This window comes from Leucopleurus acutus (genome assembly GCF_964270905.1).
Source record: "Leucopleurus acutus genome assembly, chromosome: 2".
In the NCBI taxonomy this organism is placed as follows: Eukaryota; Metazoa; Chordata; class Mammalia; order Artiodactyla; family Delphinidae; genus Leucopleurus; species Leucopleurus acutus.
The window spans coordinates 69832525-69853421 of NC_139143.1; the positions used below are offsets into that span (position 1 = coordinate 69832525).

At 46.1% G+C, this 20897-nt stretch overlaps 1 protein-coding gene across 1 annotated transcript in view; it reads left to right on the forward strand.

Annotated features, from left to right (window-relative positions):
• The window catches only part of GPA33 (glycoprotein A33), a gene marked incomplete at both ends in the record, with an annotated part of 45043 nt that overhangs the window by 2270 nt on the left and 21876 nt on the right, over positions 1-20897 (forward strand). The window contains 2 exons of the mRNA XM_082832680.1: positions 13860-14014; positions 17426-17642. Of these exons, the coding sequence (XP_082688806.1) occupies positions 13860-14014; positions 17426-17642 (372 nt within the window). The remainder of the gene's footprint in view (positions 1-13859; positions 14015-17425; positions 17643-20897) is intronic.

Consider the following 20897-nt stretch of genomic DNA (forward strand, 5'->3'; position numbering starts at 1 on the left):
GTGGTTCTCCTAAACCCCCAGGCTCCCCCTCCTGCCCCATCTCTCAAAACACGACCTTGGAGCTCTTGGCTGGAGAATGGCCCAGTGCTGGGGAAGGGTTGGGTCAAACTCAAAGGCCCTGCCAGGAGGCCCATCTAACTGGGGCAGAGGGGCCCTCGTCATCAGGTTAGAGGGCATACTTGGTTCATTCCTTCATTCACACAGCTCTTTACTGAGCACATAGTTTGTGCAGGCACCACAGGAGTGAGGGGTCTGGAATGATTGCAGTCATGAGGGACCTGTCTCAGCCATCAGATTCAGACTGCAAGGATGTGCTTCAAGCCCAGAGGGTAGGAGCCTGAAAGGAAATGACCACCCTTTCTCGGCTGGGCCAGTGACCTCTGATCCTCTTTTATAGGGCCTAGAAGTCTCCCCCCCTGCCCCGCCTCCTCCTCTACCCCAGTACACACCCTTGCATCTGTAGTCTGGCTGCAACCCAAAACCCATGCATGAATCAAAAGAGGGGATTTGGGCTTGGGAAAAAAACAAAGCAGAACAAAACAAAATGTGCACCCAGCTTAGATTGAAATGTGGACTTAACTGTGAACTGCCTGGAGCAGTACATTTCACCTCTTCCTGTGAGAAGGCATGTGACCCCTGGGTGAACTCATCCAGCTCAACCAGCTCTTGGGTTTGTGTTCAGACACACTGATCAAGTGTGTCTTCTGCCTCCACCCCCTTCCCTCCACCCTCCCAGCCTGCCCTGCCTCGCACCACGGGCTCATCACCTTTGCCTCCATACTTTACACTAAGGGGAAGGGGCTGGAGCAGTGGGGCCGGGGAAGCTGGGCTTGGTGGCTAGCTCCCGGCATGTGTTTGCCAGGTGGAAATGTTTGGGGTGAAATAGTCATTGCTATGTACAAGTGAGCAATGAAGGCCTTCAAAGGTCAGATGTAAAAGCAGCTGGGTGGCCCTCCCCACCATGGCTCGGGAGAGGACACCAGAGGAAGAGCAGGGAAATGAGGGAGGACTTCCTGGAGGAGGTGGAATTTAAGTTTAAGTTGGGTTCCAGAAGTCATACTGGCTTTCCCCCTACTTCCGTTCTTCATCTGAACTTGCCCAGTAACAACTTAAATTTTGCTGATGTCCCGGGCAGAGTAACATAACAAAGTTGATGAAAATAGACCCCAGGGCTCATCGGATTTTGGGGAGTCAGAATCAAATCACATAAGGTCATATGAAGGGGACACAAACAGAAGGTGGTGCATTTGAGAATTTAAAAACAGTACTTAAATGGAATAAAAGTCAGCCTGACAATTCCAAACAATGTCAGTGACACAATACCTCTCCCTCCCTGGCAGATGCTCCCACACCCTCCCCCTCAGACGGCACTTGAGAAGGGCAGGCCCTCTTCCTTAACTGACTTTAGCGTGGGGCAAATCAGTTGACCTCGATAAATCTCTATTTCCTAATTTGTGAAATGGAGAAGGTAACCTATAATGTGCCAAAATGCACACTGTACCTCATTCGGTTATTAGGGATCATAAATGAGTTTGTCAACGTAAAGACCCTGGAACAGTGCCTGCCACATAATAAGCATTCAGTAAATGCCAGTTATTTATTATTATTGTTGTTGTTATTAGTGTGGGCAAGTGTAAATTATAGGAAAGTAACTAGACTTTGGTGATCAATTGTCTGATCACTCTGACCTGGCAGACATCTCCCAAGAGAATGAGAGTCACTGAGGATGAGGGATTCTGTCACCCCTCCCAAAGGCTGCTAGAGAAAACACCCCAGCTAGTGTACAGGACCAAGGCTCTTCCACTCTGGGAATTTTTTCAGCCACCAGAGTCCGTGAAAGATTTGATGTGATGGAAGGTACAGCTGCGGGAAAAGAGATACATAAAGAGGATCCCACCAGGGGGAAAAAGTCTCTGAGAAGCTCTGCCCAGAGTCACTAAAATCTTTGAAGACTTGATAAAAAGTACAAACAAACAACAACAACAAAAAAACCCCATCTTCCTACAGCTAGAGGAAACCTCGACGCTTAAATTTGAAAAACTTAGGAAAGTACTGCTTTTCACTGAGAAATAAGGGAATCCATCATCCCAAAATATTCCAGATGAGAAAACAAATTTTTTTTCTCCCCCATCTAGAAGTTTCAGTAAGCTCATGGTTGCTTCATCCATGGTGGGGTTTTGATGGGAACTAAGTTTCCAAGCTCTTGTCCTTTTGAGGTTGATCCTGCCATTTTAGAATCCCTCCCCTGGGGCCTTTGTTAGAGCCACAGTCCCCAGCAGGATAATGTTCCCTACATTCCTTAGACTTGTCCACTCTGCAGTGCCATGATCCTGTTTGTCACACAGGCTCGGGGAGCTCCCTGGTATCTTCCCTGTCAGAGTGTGACCCAGTGTCACTTGCACGTCTAAGTCCACGCAGTGACCTGGCCCAGGCTGTGAGGGTTACAGGGCTCAGCCTCAGACATGTACATCTAAGGAGAATCAGATAAGAGAGTGGCCTTGTGCCCAGTTCATCTTGACCCCGAGAGGGTGGTATTCAGGCCAGAGCCAGAGTGGTATCAGCCGTCAAGTGCACTACAAGATGGGCAGCCTGGCCTTTCATCTGCTCCATGGTTGTGAGCCCCGTTGCCGCACCAGTCCCCAGGACCTGGCTCCCACCTGGAGCCTGGGCATGACCTGCTGGTGCCTGAGCACGACTCAGAAGCCAGTGCTCACAGGAGGGCTCATGTGCCTGTGGAATCACACTGTCTTCCTGTCAGAGCTGAAATCAGGATTAAAATGCTCCAGTTCCAGCTCCAGCCTTGAAGTGGGAAGGACGCAATGCATGGTCAGCTTAAGAGGGGTATGTGTGCAAAGGGGGAGGAGTGGTGGTTTAGGGCATGGCTGGCAACCCAGACTGCCCATCACAGTCACCTGGGGAGTAAAACTACAATTGCCCAGCTTCCCCCAGACCTTCTGAATCAGAATACAGAGGGGCAGAATCTGGGCATCTCTCTGATTCTGAAAAGTTACCCAGGTGACTCTGATGTGAAAGTCTAGGTTCAGAGTTGCCTATAGGACCTTGAGGAAAGATAGGCTTAATGAACAGCCATCTCTGTGACTAGGGCTGATTCTCTGCATGCGACTTGCAGCTCAGTTTTGCACCATCTCACTGCTTCCCTGAGTTAATGCCCAGCCTCTACATTGGTGTGTTAACTTCTCACATTTTCGTGTGCATAGAAGTCATCTGGGGATCTTGTCAAAATACAGACTGACTCAGTAGGTCCCGAGATTATGCATTTCTAGCAAGCTCCCAAGTGATGCTACGCCAGGGACTACAGTTTGAGAAACAAGGCTCCGGGAAAGAACTGGTTCATGGGCATGGCTGTGATCCTCATCTGGCCTTTTTGCCCTCCAGAGTCCCATCCCAGGGCTTCTTGGTGACCCAGCGACGCTGTTTACTGTGATGCTGGTCAGCAGGAAGGAAGCCTGGGGGAAAGTGCGCCTGGCTCAGCAGGTGCTTGTACCCCTGGCAGTTCCTCACCCTGCTAATCCCTCCTTCTTTCCCGAAACACTCTATTCTGTCAGTTCCCATGATTCCCCCTCTCCTGGTTCTGCCCCGACATCCCGGGCCCAACCCTTTCATGTCTTCTTTGCAGCTTCACGCTCCTCAGCCCACCATGAAACGGCAGAGCTCCCTCCACTCAGACCCCCTTCTACATCCACATCCACATCTCTAGCTGACACCCATTTCAAGTGACTCACAAATTTCTGTCTTCAAACCCAACCTCTGTCTTGAGCCATAGAACCGTAAATCCAACAGTCTGCACGACTTCTCGACTTAGACATCTCAGAATCAGTTCAAACTCACAAGCTGAAAACCAAACTCATGGTCTTTGACCCCATATCTGGGTCTTTGTCAGTGACCTCTACATCAATAGATGACACCCCATCTATCCGGGAATGAAAGCCACAAACCCAACAGTCATCCATTACAGTTTTCTATTCCTCTGTAATAAACTACCCCTTAACTTAGTGGTAACTTAGTAACTGAAGATAATAATAAAAAACATTTATTTTGCTCACAAATCTGCAACTTGGATGGGGCTTGGCAGGGACAGCTTGTCCCTGTTCCCTGCACTATCAACCGGAGTGACTTGACTGGGGTTGGGGGACCCACTTCCAAAATGCTGGCTCACTGGCTGGCAAGTGGGTGGTAACTCCAGTTCCTCTCTTTGTGGACTTCTCCACGGGGAAGTTTGGGCTTCCTCACAGCATGGTGGCTAGATTATAAGAGCAAACATCTAGAGAGACAGAAGGTGGAAGCTGCCAGTATCTTAAAGTCTGGGCCCAGATACTGATCCAGCATCTATTACCATACTTCCACCACATTCTATCGATCAAGCAGTCACAGAACCCAGACTCAAGGGAGTGGATATGGGTCCTATTTATTTATTAATGTATTTATTTATTTTTAAATTTTTATTGGGGTATAGTTGATTTATGATGTTGTGTTAGTTTCAGCTGTACAGCAAAGTGAATCTGTTATACATATACATTTATCCGTTTTTTAAGATTCTTTTCCCATATAGGCCATTACAGAGTATTGAGTAGAGTTCCCTGTGCTATACAGTAGGTCCTTATTATCCACTTTATACATAGTAGTGTGTATATGTCAATCCCAATCTTCTAATTTATCCCTCCCCCCACCCTTACCCCCTGGTAACCAGAGGAATTTCAAAGTATTTTGGGACCATATTTTGATGCCACCATATCACCCTTAACAGCTCCTTCTCCTTCAGCTACAAATTCAAGTCATCAGTATGTCCTGATGATTTTAGCCCTCCAACATCTCTTGATGTTCTGTTCATCTTTCTCTCTTTCCTCTGCCACCTCACCGATGTAAACTGCCTCTCCTAAGCTACTTCCATAGCCTCCAGCTGGCTTTGGGAGCCTGTTTTATCCCTTCTCCTATCTGCTGTCCACCCTGAAGCCAAACTGAGCTTTTCAAATGAAATTATGACCATGTCACTACCCCTACTTAAAGCTCTTCATTGATTTCCCATTACTATTAGGATAAGACTTATATCGCGAGGATAGATTCTCCTAAGTCACGTTTAGGCTCTATAAACCACTGAAATGTTCCCCCAAATCCCAATATTTCAGCACCTAGACTGCCTCCTATACCTTTACACCTTGAACATTACAAAAATGTTTGTCATATCACATCCTGAACTTCTTGGTCTGGAAAAATATTATCATCAGACCTACCTGTCGTGTCAACACCTTCCTTTCTCTCTAACCTTAAAAAATCACAAGTCCTTTCTCTCCATATAGCCTTCCTAGGTAACTTTGGGCCCCAGTGATTTCTTCCTGATTTGAATTTGAAGTCTCAACCACTTTTTTGACCCTCTGTTATACTGCCATTTAAGCTTTCACCCACTTTGGGACTTGTTTTCCTAAGTAGCTTGGGGATAAGAACTACTGCTTATGCTTTTTTTTTTTTTTTTTTTTCCCTTGGTATCATAGTTTCCAGAACAAGGGCTCACAGTATATGTTTGGTTTTCTACTATCAAGTTATAACTTTCCGGTCCTCTTTTCCTCTCCAACTCTTTTCATTGAGTTCTCTCCTCAAATCTAAAACTCCCTTTAATCCAACTAGGGCATCCATCTTACCAAGCATTCTCAGATACTACTATTGACCTTTAAATTGTGAGACTCTACAACGTGTGCTAAACATAAACAACTAGATTCTTGTCCTTGGTGGTTGGTTTTTGGGGGCTGTTCTGCCCAGTTATCTCCTTTATAATTTTCCTTTCTCTCCCCTCCAAATCTAAGTTAACTTTCTATCTGGACAACTTCCCCAAATAAGGCTTCTTTCCAACCAACACCTGGCCTCTAACCAGCCCCACTGCCTCCCCCAGTGCCCATTTCTAAGCCCTGGTTTTCTTTTCTAAAACGGCCTCCAAAAAGCCCAGGGAAGGCAGCCCAAGTCTCACTCCCGCAAGGTCACTAGCATTCTGGGGGCCAGAGGAGGATGGACTAAAAGAGGATGGGCCTGCGGAGGGGGGCACTGAGGAGTGGGAAGGGCTGGAGAAGGGGGCCCATGGAGGGTGGCGACCACGATGCCCACAGCCGAGCCCCCAGCCCCACGCTGTGACCAGAACCAAGACTGCCAGGCACAGGAAGTGGGGACCCTGCCCCCAACATCAGGGACCGGAAGTGAGAGTTGCTGGGACACGGCTGTGGGGCGAAGGCTACTGGGGAGGGATCCGTGTTTGGAGCGTGCCCTTGGATTCGCCTCCTTCATTTCCAAATTGGAAGAAACTGACAAATTGTGCTGATGTTGCAAATTGGCTACCTGTCCCTTTCACCATATTCCTTGGGCTGAAATCAATCATCATACTCAAATTGTGACTACAAAAGTTGTATTGAGCAGGATGTTGTCAACCAAACCAGGAAACTTAGACAAGAGACTGGCTGAGAGCACTTGGCAGTGCCCTCCTTGCGATGAAGACTGGGATAAAGATTTGTGGAAACAGACCAGCACCCCATTTCTCTGGGGCACAGCCATCTAGTATAGTAACAATAGCCCTGCAAGCAACATAGTTATGGAATGTAAGCCTAATCTGGCTTCAGGTACCTGCGTTCCCAAGTCTCTGCCGTATGTTCTGCCTGGGGAAAAGCAGTGGAAATCCACAGCAACTGAATATCTAGCTCACCAAATGCCAGACTCTAGAGGACTCTTGCTTCTTCCTGCTACCAGTGGGTTCTTCATTGTTCTCCTAATTTAATTATGGAAAGATAGACATCAGTGATTTTCTAACTGACAAGTACCTTTTGTCTCTCCCTCCTTTGAGTGTTCGCTCGTTTGATGCAAGAACTCTCCGTATATGTAAAGCTGATTCACTTTGTAAAGCAATTATACTCCAATAAAGATGTTAAAAAATAAATAAAGTGTATCCCTTATAGAAAGTCCAAAAATAAGAACCCTCATACTCAAAAGAACTGCTTGAAATAAATCATAGATGGTAGATAGCAAAAAAAAAAAAGATTCAAATGGCTGTCATGGCCTCGCAGACTTGGGCCCATCCCATATTTCTGGCTGCACTGGGAGTGGTATAACTTCGGAATTGCTTTGTAGGAGAATCTTGAGGGGTGAAGTCTGGCAGATAGTGAAGTTTGTCCTAAACTTCCCCGATGGCACAAGTATGATGTTTGTACTTGGCCTCTGTGTTTATTTGGAGTCATCATGGGAGGCTAAAGGATATCACACAGGGGGAATCACAACCCCCCAAACCACCCCTTTGGTTCCATCTCTACTCACTGGCTTGTTTTAGTTTCTGGAACGTGGCCCACCTTCTCCTGTGCCCTGATCTCTGCACAGTGCAGTTCTCTCCCCCACTCACCTCTTCCCCCATTTTTGTTTTTTTCTTTTTTTAACATCTTTATTGGGGTATAATTGCTTTACAATGGTGTGTTAGTTTCTGCTTTATAACAAAGTGAATCAGTTATACGTATACACATGTTCCCACATCTCTTCCCTCCTGCGTCTCCCTCCCTCCCACCCTCCCTATTCCACCCCTCCAGGAGGTCACAACGCCCGTTTTCTTGTGGTTCCCTCCTGTTCATTCTCCAATGTCAACTCAAAAGGCCCTTCCTAAGGACTACCTCTCCTCGTGCCCAAATCCTCTGTTATATCCTGTCATTGCCATGTGTACCACTTGTTACCATGGTGGCTTTACATTTGCCTCTGTGATTATGTATTTATTATCATTTGACTCACGCAGAGGATCAGACACCATGAACGCAGGAACTGTGTCTGTCTCTGCTTGCCATTTTGTCCCCAGAGTCTGTCAGAGTCCCTGGAACAGCCGTTTGCTGGGTGAGTGTTAATGAATGAGTACCTACCCTTTTGATCCTCACCAGGCAGCAAAGCTGGTTTACTCTCAGCATCTCTTATCCTGTCTCTCTTCCCTTCCTTCTTACCCTGTCCTGCTTCTCTCCAAGCCTCAATTTCCTAATTGCATTTGTTTCTATCAACATTACCCATCGTTTCTAGGGATGGATGGATGAGAGGGGCTAATTAAGGAAATGGATTTGCCCTGCGTGTTAAAGGAAGAGAGTCACTTCACCGTGTCTTCCCTCCCTCCCAGAGGGCACTTGTGTTTTAGCAGGGGCTTCAGCGCCTTCACTCAGCAGTGGGCATTTCAGTACTGAGACAGCCAGTGGAGGACATATTTGACTTGGAGGTAAAGTTTAGTTGCTTCTCAAACTACCCCAGCTTGGCAGCACTCCGGTTTTGTGTTTTGTTTGTTTTTTTGCGGTACGGGGGCCTCTCACTGTTGTGGCCTCTCGCATTGCGGAGCACAGGCTCCGGATGCGCAGGCTCAGCGGCCATGGCTCACGGGCCCAGCCGCTCCGCGGCGTGTGGGATCTTCCCGGACCGGGGCACGAACCCGTGCCCCCTGCATCGGCAGGCTGACTCCCAACCACTGCACCACCAGGGAAGCCCAGCACTCAGGTTTTGTGTCCATGTCCTCCCTGCCTGCTGGGCTTGTCTTTGCTCCTAGATCATTCTGTCCCTGGAGCAGCCCTCTCTGTCCAGGGCACCAACTCCTTATCATTTGCACTTAACACTCAACACCAGCTCCTTCCTGAGGTACCTTCCTCCCCTACCACCAAGGGACCTTTGGGCTGCTTCCTCATTCTCTGCCCTGGTGAGTCAGGGATGCCATAAATACCTGGCATGGGCACAACATGGTGACAGACAGACGCTCCCACTTAGGACTGTCACAAAGTTCCCTGGTGAGTCAGGGATGCCATAAATACCTGGCATGGGCACAACATGGTGACAGACAGACGCTCCCACTTAGGACTGTCACAAAGTTCCCTGGGAGAGAGGCATAAAATATGGAGGACAGGGCCCCCCGTCAGAGCTCACTTCCCCACACCTGCCCACCAACTTCTCTATCTCTGTACACATGGGAACAGGTGACTCTTGCTGTGGGCAAGGCTAGTCCTCCACCTATGCCCTCCCCCACCCAGCCGGGGGTCTTGCTCCATCTGGCTTCTCCTCTATTTTCAGTCTCTTCCTTTCTGGGAGTTCCATCCCTATAACCTAGGAGCCTGCTTAAATCTCTCCATCTTCCATCCCAGAGGGGACGAAAGAAACCTTCTCAGGACCTTTCATGGCCCTCTGGCTCCAGCTTTCCCACCTTGTGTGTTACGTGAGCTCCTTGACAAAATACGCTGCCCTCACCTCTCTACTTCTTCACTTCCTGCTTGACATATAAAACTGTAACACGGCTTTATGGTTACAAGAGTACCGCACGTCTGTTGCAGAACATCTGGAAAATAAAAATACACAAAGAAGAAACCCATCATCCCAGAATCCAGAGATAACTGGTATTAATTCTGTATGTGGTATATTTTCTTCTAAGAATTTGCTTCCCCTCTGTGGCTTTGTGGAAGTAGGATACTGTTGCATGTACAGTGTTGCATCCTGCTTTACTCTCTTCTATGCACAAGTTCAACATGGTGAATTGAATCCCTTGGGGGCTATTTCAAGTCCCACCTCCTCAATAAGGCTTTCCATTAAAATCCTTCTTCCAAGTCCCTCCCCTCTCCAACCGCCCCCCCCCCAACCCCTACACTTCACTCCTTATCATTTGCACTTAACACTTAATTAGGCTCTATTAGGATGCTGGCTGACAGTGATGCTGGCTAACTGCTTCCTAGGCAGGGACTGTTTCATGAACCCCTCAATCAGTAAAGTCTTCTTAGCCCCCAGCTCTGTGTACATACCTTGGGGTGGGAACTAGCAAGCAATGGGTACAAGAGAAGTCTGAGACACAGACCCTGCTGGAAGGAGCTGCCCTATGATGAGGAGAGATGGCCCACACACATAGACCCACACTGACGTGAGAATGACGTGTGCGTGGGGTGCATGCTCCCTGAAGCGCTTCAGCGAAGCCAGTAAGGGCTGGGATGGTCCAGGTGGATTCCTGGAGGAGGTGGGGCATGAAGATGCCTCTGATCATTTTCCCAGGGCCTTGCACTAAACTAGGGCCTTAGGAAAAATTCATTAAATGGACCAGGATTCATAGATTCCTAAAGATCCATGTTGAACAAAGAGTTCCTCAAACATCCATGGAGTTCTATCCCCCCTCCCCAACTCTCCATCCCTCCTCCCCCATCTGCCAGTCTGAGAGCCTCTGGGAGTCATTCCCACCTTGTGGGGGGGCAGAACAAACCAACATGCACGTGCGTGTGAGAGCTGCACCCCTTTCCCTAGAGACCAGCGCTTTCTCAATGTCAGAGCATGTATCTAGTCCTGGGGTGCGATGGGCCCTTTCTGGCCTCGGGCACCTCCTCCCTAACTAAGAATGTGGTTACTCTGAGCAAATGGATTTCGCTAAGTGGAGCATTCCTGCCAGTTTCCCAAGGGTTCCCATAATGTGCTGTGTACGCCTAAAGCCGCCAGTCCATCGAGCATTTTATTATTCTCCTTGGATGTATTGCTTTCTGGTTAGCTCTCAAGAGACACTTTATTATCTTCTTAACAAGCCTTAATTATTTACAAGCAGTCCTGGAGGCTTCAAGCTGTCTCTTCACACCCCGCCCACTTAGGGAGGTTAAATGACCTTTCCCATTTCCATCTGGGGCCACTTGCAGACTTGGCATCCCCTCCCTGGGCTCCTTTTGTTCTTAATTTAATATTTTTTTTTTGACATTTTCTAGCAATGTGTAAGGTAAGTTCTTCAACCAAGTTTCTCTGGTTGCAAATCCTACCCATCTTTTAAACTTAAGTTCTCTAGAACTCATTCAGTTTGCTGTCCAAGAGCACTTATTTGAGCATCTCCTAAGTGTTAGGCAGTTTTCTGAGCCCTGAGGATATGAAAAGGCAGGAAAAACAGTGTGGCAGAGGAGAAGGATGTGACAATAGGGAATGCTGGCATAGTTCTTGCTTATGTGCCAGGATGAAGGTCGTGCATGCTAAATATGTTTTCATCCAACCCTCACAACAACCTGGCGTTAGATAATATTATTATCCTCATTTTATAGTCGAGGAAACTGAGGCACAGAGAAGTTAATTAAGTTGTGCAAGGTTACACAGCTAGGAAAACTAAGAATGAGGATGACAGCCCGGGCAGTTTGGCTCCAGCGTTTGTGCTCTTGGCCACTCTGCCATATGTAAAAAACTCTCATGAGAGAGTGCTAGGATGAAGGTACTCGTGGGTGGTACCCATGGCACAAAGGACAGAGTCATCTACTCTGCTTGAGAGCCTTGGGGCATTTTCTCTAGGACAATGTATGTGGTTAAAATGTCTTCCTCAGCAAACCCCTATTGTGCTGTGAGATTTTGATTCCTTCCCTGCAGGTGAGAGCACCTGCTCCTCCCATTCGTATACCCTTGAGAAGGTTAACACATCACTGAACGATTTGTTTTTAACACCTTATAATGAATTAGCTTATCAGATGGATGGTCTTCGTGAATATCAGAAGAACTCAGCCTTGAGAAAAAAAGGAGAGTGGGGAGGGAGCAGGAAAGAAGGAATACCTCTGGAGCCTGAGGGACACAGCTGTCGGCAGCAACAGGATGGGAGAGCTGCAACTACTGGGGAGAGCATGGGTTCTGGCAACTGGAAAGAAGATACCCAATGTAGATCTGTACAAACAAGTAGAAAGGGAGGGTGTTGGAAGGCTCTAGAAGCAAACTTCTGCACTTCCTAGTTTTCTGATGGTGGATTAGATGTCCCACCTGGTACTTTTGTCTCATCCACTGAGTAGGATGCAGATTCCACAGAACAGAAAAACCAGGGCCACAGAGCTAATAAACAATAAGCCTATAGAAAGAGGTGAAAGGAACTGGGTTTATTACAGTTTATTACAGAACTGTGGGTGAGAAAGTTGGTGATTGCAAACGTCAGAATCCTCTGAGTTCATGTTGGGAAATTATTGAGAAGTTAAGCCAGATGTCTTTGCTGCCAGGGATGTCAGAAAAAGAGGATACTAACTGAATCAGTGAGAAGGATTTGATTAGCTGTGGAGGATTTCCAGTGATGGCTGTTGGCGTGAAGGTCTTAAACACAGGATAAATTCTCATCTAGGATTATGGAAAATGTAAGTGTGTCTCGGGGCACCAGATCAGCCTTTAAAGATCCTTCTCAGGTTTACAAATAGCATTTAAATAGTGCTCTATACTTGTCCAAGATTTTTTCCTTTTCTTTATGAGTTCTTTCTCATCCGTTCATTTCAATCTCTTCCCTCACAAATTAACATAAAATGACTTTTACTCGCTTTTGTAGTGGTCTCTAAAATTGATCTATTCTTTAGTTATAATCATTAGTAATTATTATTCCTTTATGATAGTTCACCCGTGGTGGTGGTAGGTGGTTATCTCTCGTGATTAACTTCTAACTAAGGTTGTGCCTCAACGAAAGACTATGGGATGAGAAGTGGAAGTTATTCGATGTGAATATATATAGAGAGAATATATTGAACACACATATACATAATGTAACTGTCATATGTTGAGCACTGATTATGGGTCCGGAGTCATTCTAAACAAAGTACACATTTCATGTTATTTAATCTCTAAACAACCCATTTTTCAAGTGAGGACCCTGGCACAGAGAGCTTACGTAAACTCCTCAAGATTATACATTTAGTAGATAAAGGAACTGGAATTCCAGTGGACGCATTCTAGCTCTGAAGCCTGTGCATTTAAACTCAATGCTATGCTACTTTCTGAAATGGCCATAGAGAAGTTGTGTATTAAATATGGACTGGTACAGGAGTGGCCCAAAATGGCTGCATAGAAAGACGCTGAGCTCACCTCCTCCCACAGACACACCGAATCTATACCTACATATAGAGCAATTCCTCCTGGGGAAAATCTGAGGGCTGATTAAACAGCTACTGCACATAGAAGGACAACATAGAAATGGGTAGGAAAGGCAGAGATGTTGTATCCATGGGAACCCAATCCCCAACACAGCAACCTGCAGTAAGGAGGGATATTGCTGATGGGCCTGAGTACGAAATTGCCCGTCCTGGGAAACAGCATAAAAATCAGCAGTTTAAAGGGTATCCAGACTATATAGGAAGGAAATCCATTTACTAGAGCTTCTGCCTAATGGGCGTCACTCACACTGTAGTCCTAGGTCCCCCCAGATTCAAGGGGTGGAACATGGACCCTGCCTCTTGATGGAGGAGAGTCAAAGTCACACGGCAAGAAGAATGTATGTGATGGGAGATACTGATGTGGCCACGATCTTTTTCTCATCTTTCTTCTGATAAACTTATACAGAATAAATTCCCCTCGGAGAACCCTCTCTCTCTTTACCTGACTTAATCTTATTCATCAACTTTCTTACCATATTTAAGCACTCCATAAATATTTGCTAAATAAATGAATAAATCATCATCATCACCACAACAAAAAAGACGGTGGGAAATATTTATTGAGAGCGTTCTATGTGCCAGGCATTAAGCAAAGCGTTTATACGCATTATCTTGTTTAATTCTCCCAAGAGCTCTGAGAACACTAGTGTCCCTTTTTATGGATGAGAACTGAGGCTGACAAAGCTTACACAGTGTGTAAGAGGTGGGGCTGGGGCGCAGAGCCGGGGTTTTACCCATCACAAAATGCAATTAACTTTGTTGAGATGCCGTGGGATGGGGACAGGGTGAACCAAGGTACACGTGTTTGTCTTCACCCCGGGCCTGGTGGAGAACAGCTGGTGTGCCATGGCCGAGATCTCAGTTGTAGTGTGTCTAGCTGTGGCTGGAAGAGCGTCACTGGCCATTCCCTCAGAGGTCCGGTGGGGAATGAGTATGAATGCCCATGTCAGTTACTTCCCACTTTCTTTCCAGTCTGGGTGACTGTCCACGCCATCTTTGTGGAAACCCCAAAGGATGTTCTTCGGGCTGCTCGGGGAAAGAGCGTTACCCTTCCATGCACCTACCAAACTTCCTCCCTCAACCGAGATGGATTTATCCAATGGGACAAGCTTCTAAGGACTCATACGGTAAGGATCTTTAAAAAGTTGGGAGCGTCATGAGTACCGCCTGACCATGACCTCTTGGAGGCTAAGCACTACAAAGCCATTCAATAAATGTTAGGCAGAATAAACCTAGTTAGCGCCCAGGCTGGGATGGGTGGGGAGGGAGCAGTGAATGTTGGACCCAGGGAGGGCCATATTATGCCACCTCTAGTGTGAAAGAGTCACCTTCCCCAAAACATCTTTCTGTTGGTCAGTCTCAAATGACCTAAACTGTATCATTCCTTTTGATTAGCATAGCACTCTCCCTTGAAGCCAAATTTTATTACAGTTTTTTCCTGTTTGGGTTCTTTTGGGGACTATGGGAAGATTTTATGTTCTATTTTGGAATAAATAGTAATCCCATGGCTCAAAAATGAAAACATCCTGAAAGTGTACATGGAGAAGTCTCATTCCTATCCCTGCCCCTCTTGTCCTATCTACCCAGTTTCCACACCCTAATCCTTCTATCTCTCTGTCCTCCCCAGCAAGGCTAATTTTCACTGGTACTGGTTCTTTGGGGCCAGCGTTTATTCTGACTGATTGGTATCTCTGCTACAATCATTCAGTATTGTGAATATCACTTTTGGCTAAGATTTAGTTTCTTGTGTATCCTTCCAATGATTCTTTACGCCAATTCAAGAAAATGTGAATGTATATATTCACACGCATGAAAATACATCTACTTTTGACCCTAGAATCCCAGTCCCCTATTCCCCTCACCAAAGGCAACCACTATTACCAGATTTGGGGATGGACTTCTATAGATGCTCCACATGTATACCATACACACACAAACATAGACATATATTTACATATATGTATATGAATATGTATGTTTATATAAACTACATGCATACTGTCTTCCACTTGGCTTTTCTTCCTCTTAATATACCTTGGAACTCTTTCCATATGTCAGTACATTTATATCTATCTCATTCTTTTTAAAATATTTTCATTAAGTATCACATTTTATGAATGCTCTATACGTACCAATGATGGACATTTGGTTTGTTTCCTATATTTTGCTGCTACAAATAATGCTGCAATAAACATCCTTATATATATGTCTCTAGGTATATTTTAAATATTATTATCATTATTTATAAATATATATTTATAGATAAGATAAATTATTAAAAATGAACTTCTGGGTCAAAGGCTATGTGAATTTAAAATTTGGATAAATAATGTCAAATTGCTTTCATTGGATGTCAGACCAATCTTCATGTTCACCAACAACAGTGTAGTTGGTGAACTCTAACAGAGTAGTCTCAAACTATTTGATATTCGCCAATTTGATGAGTGAAAAAGTATCTCATTACTGATCAAATTCACATTTCTTTAACTGTAAGAAGAGGAACATCTATTCATTATATATATATATATATATATATTTTTTTTTTTTTTGGACCATGTGTGCAGGATGTGGGATCTTAGTTCCCCCCAGGGGGATGGAACCCATGCCCCATGCAGTGGAAGCAAGGAGTCTTAGCCACTGGACTGCCAGGGAGGTCCCTATTAATAATTTTTGAAGTGAGTTCTACTTTTAAAATGCACACATGCCTGGCATTAGATCCCCAACTACTCAGAGTGAAAGCATTTAGCTTTTTCCCTGACAGAAAAGAAAGGGGAACCCAGGACACCCAAGTCCTAGAGCAGCAGGATGAGAAAGGAAAGCAAATCTTGGCCTGAGGCACCTTATTGTCTGTTGCCCAAGGCACCCTGATGGGACAGAGCACATGTCCTATCTGTTTCCAGAACCCCAGGAAAAAACCTAGAGAGGGCAGCTGCTGCCTTTAGCTTGTAGAAACTGAAGACACATTCTTTCACCGTCACATGTATTCAGCACACAAGACGTTAGGTCTCTGGTAGGTACGCTTCTGAGTGCTGAGATAAACGCTAAAGATCTTTTGTTGACTGATGGATCCCTTACTTTCTAAAGGATTTGAGGCAGGCCCCTTGAGAGCAAGCAAGGCTGCAGAGCAAGGGATTTAACCTGTGCCCTCAAGGAGATTATTGTGACAGGTCCTAGCAAGGGTTGGGGGGTGACTTGGGGGAGATCCCAGGAGGGGGAAGCCTTAGGATGGCTGTGATTGGGAGGAGGGTTGGGGCATGAAGAGTCCTTGGCAGAGCCAGTAGGTCAGAAAAGAACTGACCTGGGAAAGGCCAGCATCCACAGACGGGTCCACAGCCCAAGGCAGGTCCTCATCTCCCACCTTGTCGCTCCTCCCCTTCTCAGCCAAGCTTCCTGAGTTATCTGCCGCTACCAGGGCTGTTGTATGTGGTTGGGCAGATTATGCACTTGGGGACCCAGCCCAGGGCGCCTGACTGCCATTAGCTTGGCAAAGGTGTGTCTGTCCAACAGCTAGAGCGCCTTTTCCTGATTTGCGTAAAGAGCATGCCCAGGCGTCAGACCTGACGCTATGTCTCCACACTCTCTTCCCTACCCGGCATGGTCAGCCTTCCTCCCCTAATGCTCCACCGAAATCACCAGCAGCTTCTCTTTTGTTAAATTCAGTGTGCTGATTCAGTCCTCATCTTATTTCATTTCTCCCAACTTTTCCAACTATCAACCACTTTCCTATCTTGGAATCCCCCTCCCTTGGCTTTCTGGTGGCCTCGTCTTGACTTTTGCTCGTATCTCTCTGACCTCTCTCTGACCTTTCCAAATGAAGTAACTTGGGGACTTGCCAGTTCTCTACTCATTTACCCGAGGTGGCTTCTGCTTTGCATATATTTTCTACTTTAGCTCTCACAAAAATCCTATGATACAAGTGTTCTTATCATTATCTCCACTTTGTAGATGAAGATGTGGAGTCATAGAGAGGTCAGCATTTTGCTCAAGGTCATAGAACTAGTAAGTGGCAGAACTGGGATTTGAACTGAGGCAGTCTGGTTCAAAAGTAGTGATCTTAGCTAGTACTATGTTCTGTTTGATAAATGATAAGTATACTAATGAATAAACAAATTCCAAAGGCGAGAGTCAAATAAATAAAGGGGGCTTGGAAGCCAAGGATGGCTACCTAGCACAATGCCTGCACATAGTAGGTGTTCAATAAATATTGGTTGGCTGTCTGAGAACAGACAATGAACTAAAATGGAATGGGTAAGAGGTACCAGAGGTTACGAGAGGTGAAAGCCTCACTTACTCACACGTGCTCCTCTGGTATGAACTGCCTACCTGCCCTGGGCTTTCAGTATTTTCACTAAAAACATATAAATACATCATAAGAGGAATCCACAAATGGACACCACGTATAGAGCTCTTTGTTCTGCAGGGTTGGTGTGTCAGTACACCTGGGCCTGGGAATGGTGGGTGAGGGTAGTCAGGGCAGGCTGGAGCATCATGCCAGGGCCTTAGGCTGAAGACCAAGTGGTATTTCTTCTTCCTCACAGGAAACGGTGCTCATCTGGACATTTTCGACCCAAACCTACATCTACGGTGAACTTTATCAGAACCGCGTCAATGTATCAGGCAACGTCAAGCAGTCAGATGCCTCCATCACCATTGACCGGTTGACCATGGATGACAACGGCACGTACGAGTGCTCTGTCTCACTGCTGAGGGACCTGGGTGGCATCTCCAAGTCACGCGTCCGCCTCTTGGTGCTGGGTGAGTGTCTCCTTCTCCCTCCTGGGGTGGTAGGAAGAGGGGCGGTGAGAGGAGCGGGGTACCCTGCCGGTAAGGTAAAGCCAGGGAGCAATGCCTGACCAGGAGCTAAGACTCCTCCCCTCGCCCCGTCTGTCTCAGGGGTTGGGGTGCTTCTCCTACCCCTGGAACCAAATACTCTTCTGTCTGGGCAGACAGCTCCCCAGGGCCAAGGTCAGGGCTGATTTGGAGTGGCCCCTGGGGGTCAGCCTTGGAGATTCTGTACCTGCTCTGTCCACTGCTCTTTCCCTCACACCAGCTTCTCTCTTTTTCATGCCAAACTTACTAAACAGAAGAAAAGGGGAAATCCTAGATCCTACTGTAAAGACTCTCACTGCCCTGCTTTGATGCTGGGGGCCAAAAAATGACTCTCTTACAGGTCAGGCATCTTTCCCAGCCCTAAATTCAGCTCATCAGTAGAAGCCCTTCACACCACCATCTCCCCACCCCTCGGCTCCAACACACCATTGATCAGGTTCTACTGCTTCTGAAATATGTCCCATGATAACATTCTTTCTACACAAATAGCTTATTATTGGAGTTTATAGCTTTGGAATAATTGAACAATCACCTACTCTTAGGATCTCCATTTTGCAGATGAGGCCAAGAGAAAGTAGACGCCTGACTCAACGTCAAACAGTTATTGGAAAAACTTTAGGGAGCACCCAGCCTGTGTCCACTCTAAGAAATGGCCCCCACCGTGGGAGGTAGCAATACTTTAAACCAAAGCAATGGATCATGTTTCCTTCATTTCGTCCCCTTTACACTACATAGTGGGATTTTATTTTTAATTACATAAGGTGGCTGCCTGGGTTTCTGAATCATTGTAGTGAGTCAAACCATAAAGCCCTGAATAAAGACGAACCATCTCCTCCTTGCACCCTCCTACGAACAAGGTGGCCAAGGCTAGTACTTGTATGTATTCTTCCACACTCTTCTCCATGTCCTTTCAACACACACACACACACACACACTTTCTTTTTGTTTCTTTACTTTTCTTTAAAAAAAAGAGATCACATTATAAAGATTATTCTGTAACTTTTTCTTAATGTTTCATGAACATTTCTCCAGATCAATGTATGCAAATCTACCTATTAATAGAATACATTCCCGTGCATGGATTTACTATGATTATTCCAGTGTCCCATACTTATGAGCATCCTCAGGCTGTTGCCATTTTTTTTTTTGTACCAACAACACTGACTCTCTCTCTCTCTCTCTCTCTCTCTCTATATATATATATATATATATATGTATGTATATATATGTGTGTGTGTGTATTCTTTCACTGTGTTATATTTGTTTCTATTGGATAGATTCTTAAAAGAAGGATTTCTATTGCTTAACATCATTAGGCATCAAGGAAATACAAATTTAAAAAGTAGAATTTCTAGGTCAAGGACTGTGCCTTCATTAAACGTTACTCCATACCGGCAAATTACTTCTCCCCAAAGCAACTACTACTGCCATGAGCATTATGTGATCATGTCTGTTTTCCTATATTCTTACCAGGACTGAATATTATCAATCTTTTTCAGTTTTGTAAATTTTGTTAATTTGCTAGGTGACAAAAAAGCCAGTTCAGTCCAAGTCAATATTTTAATTTAACATCCAATAAGCTTCACACCTTTCCTTAACTTTGTGCTGACCCCCTAAATCTTGGGGACCAGCAGTGGCATAAGGGCTGGGTCTGTTTTCTTACTCTCCTTGGTCCACCTCCTCCCACCCCGACTTCTGGCTCCTCTGAGGTCATGGCCAAGGGAGGGAGTGTTAAAGGGAAAAAGGCAAGGCCATGTTCACCTAGCCAGGCCACTTACCATTTTCTCTTGGCTAACCCCAATCATAGCAGATATCCCACTACTGCTTCTTCTGTGGGGTACATTAGTGGGTTCTTCAGCACCCCCCAGGGATCCACCTGACACAGGTAGTGTGTGCACCCGCTCGCATCCACCACCCTTTTCCACCCTCCCCTGCTTATGGCAACTCACTCCTGCCCTCTGCTGTCCACTCTGGGCTCCCATCGATCCAGCAAGCAGCTCTCTGGGACTGAGTCCCTTCAGTATGACAAGAATCAGCCTCCGTCATTACCCTCCTAAACCCACCATCGCAGTCTGCTCCAGCCAGCTTCTCTGGGCAAGGGGCACGCACCATAGTCTGACCTCAGATGGGTCCTCAGATACCCAGGGACATCTATAAAGCCCTTCCATCTTCATGCTCCAGGAGTAGCACTGCAGGGACTTACCGACTTCTGTCCCTCAGCAAACCTCAGCCAGGAGTGAGGGATGCCAGCTCTCGACAGTAGACAACCCCATTCTCCATGCGGGATTCTATTGGTTCCTCCCTGGCTGGGCCTGAGTTGAGGGGAAATACCTCCTTCCCTTCACCTAAGAGAAGGGGGGACATGCTCATGGATCCCTATTCCTGAGAATCCTCTTTAAAGAAATCTCCTCCCGGGCTTCCCTGGTGGCGCAGTGGTTGAGAGTCCGCCTGCCGATGCAGGGGACACGGGTTCGTGCCCCGGTCCGGGAGGATCCCACATGCCGCGGAGCGGCTGGACCCGTGAGCCATGGCCGCTGAGCCTGCGCGTCCGGAGCCTGTGCTCCGCAACGGGAGAGGCCACAACAGTGAGAGGCTCGCGGACCGCAAAAAAAAAAAAAAAGAAATCTCCTCCCAGATGAATCTCTAGCCTTCTGGGTGAGGGTAACTGTTAATCATAGGATTTGCTCTTGGGAAGGTCACTGGGATGTTTCTCATGCCTCTCCTCAGTACTGAGGACACTTACCATTCAGAGCCTCAACCTGAAGGTTTTAGTGGAAATTCTGAGACACAGGAGAAGTCCCCTCTGTATCCTGCTGATGCTTTCTGTTATGGATTTAGGGGCTCTTGTCTTGCACAAGGTCTCCCACTACCACCTTTGAGGTCATAAAAATGAACTTAATGTTTTTTCTTATGTCTGTAAGTCTTATTTTTTATCCTTAGATTTTGTTTTGTCTGGAATTTATTTTTGAACGTAGGATTCTAAGGGTCTTTGTTTTCTTCCAAATGGATAGCCAATTACATCAGCATCGTTTATTATATCAAAGAAACAACTATTTTCCCACTGGAATCCCAGCTTTGGCACATATTAAGTTCTTACACATACATGGCTGTTTTTTACTCCTTATTTTATTCATTTACCTTTTGATTATTCCTATGCCAATATCATTTGCTTTTGATTAC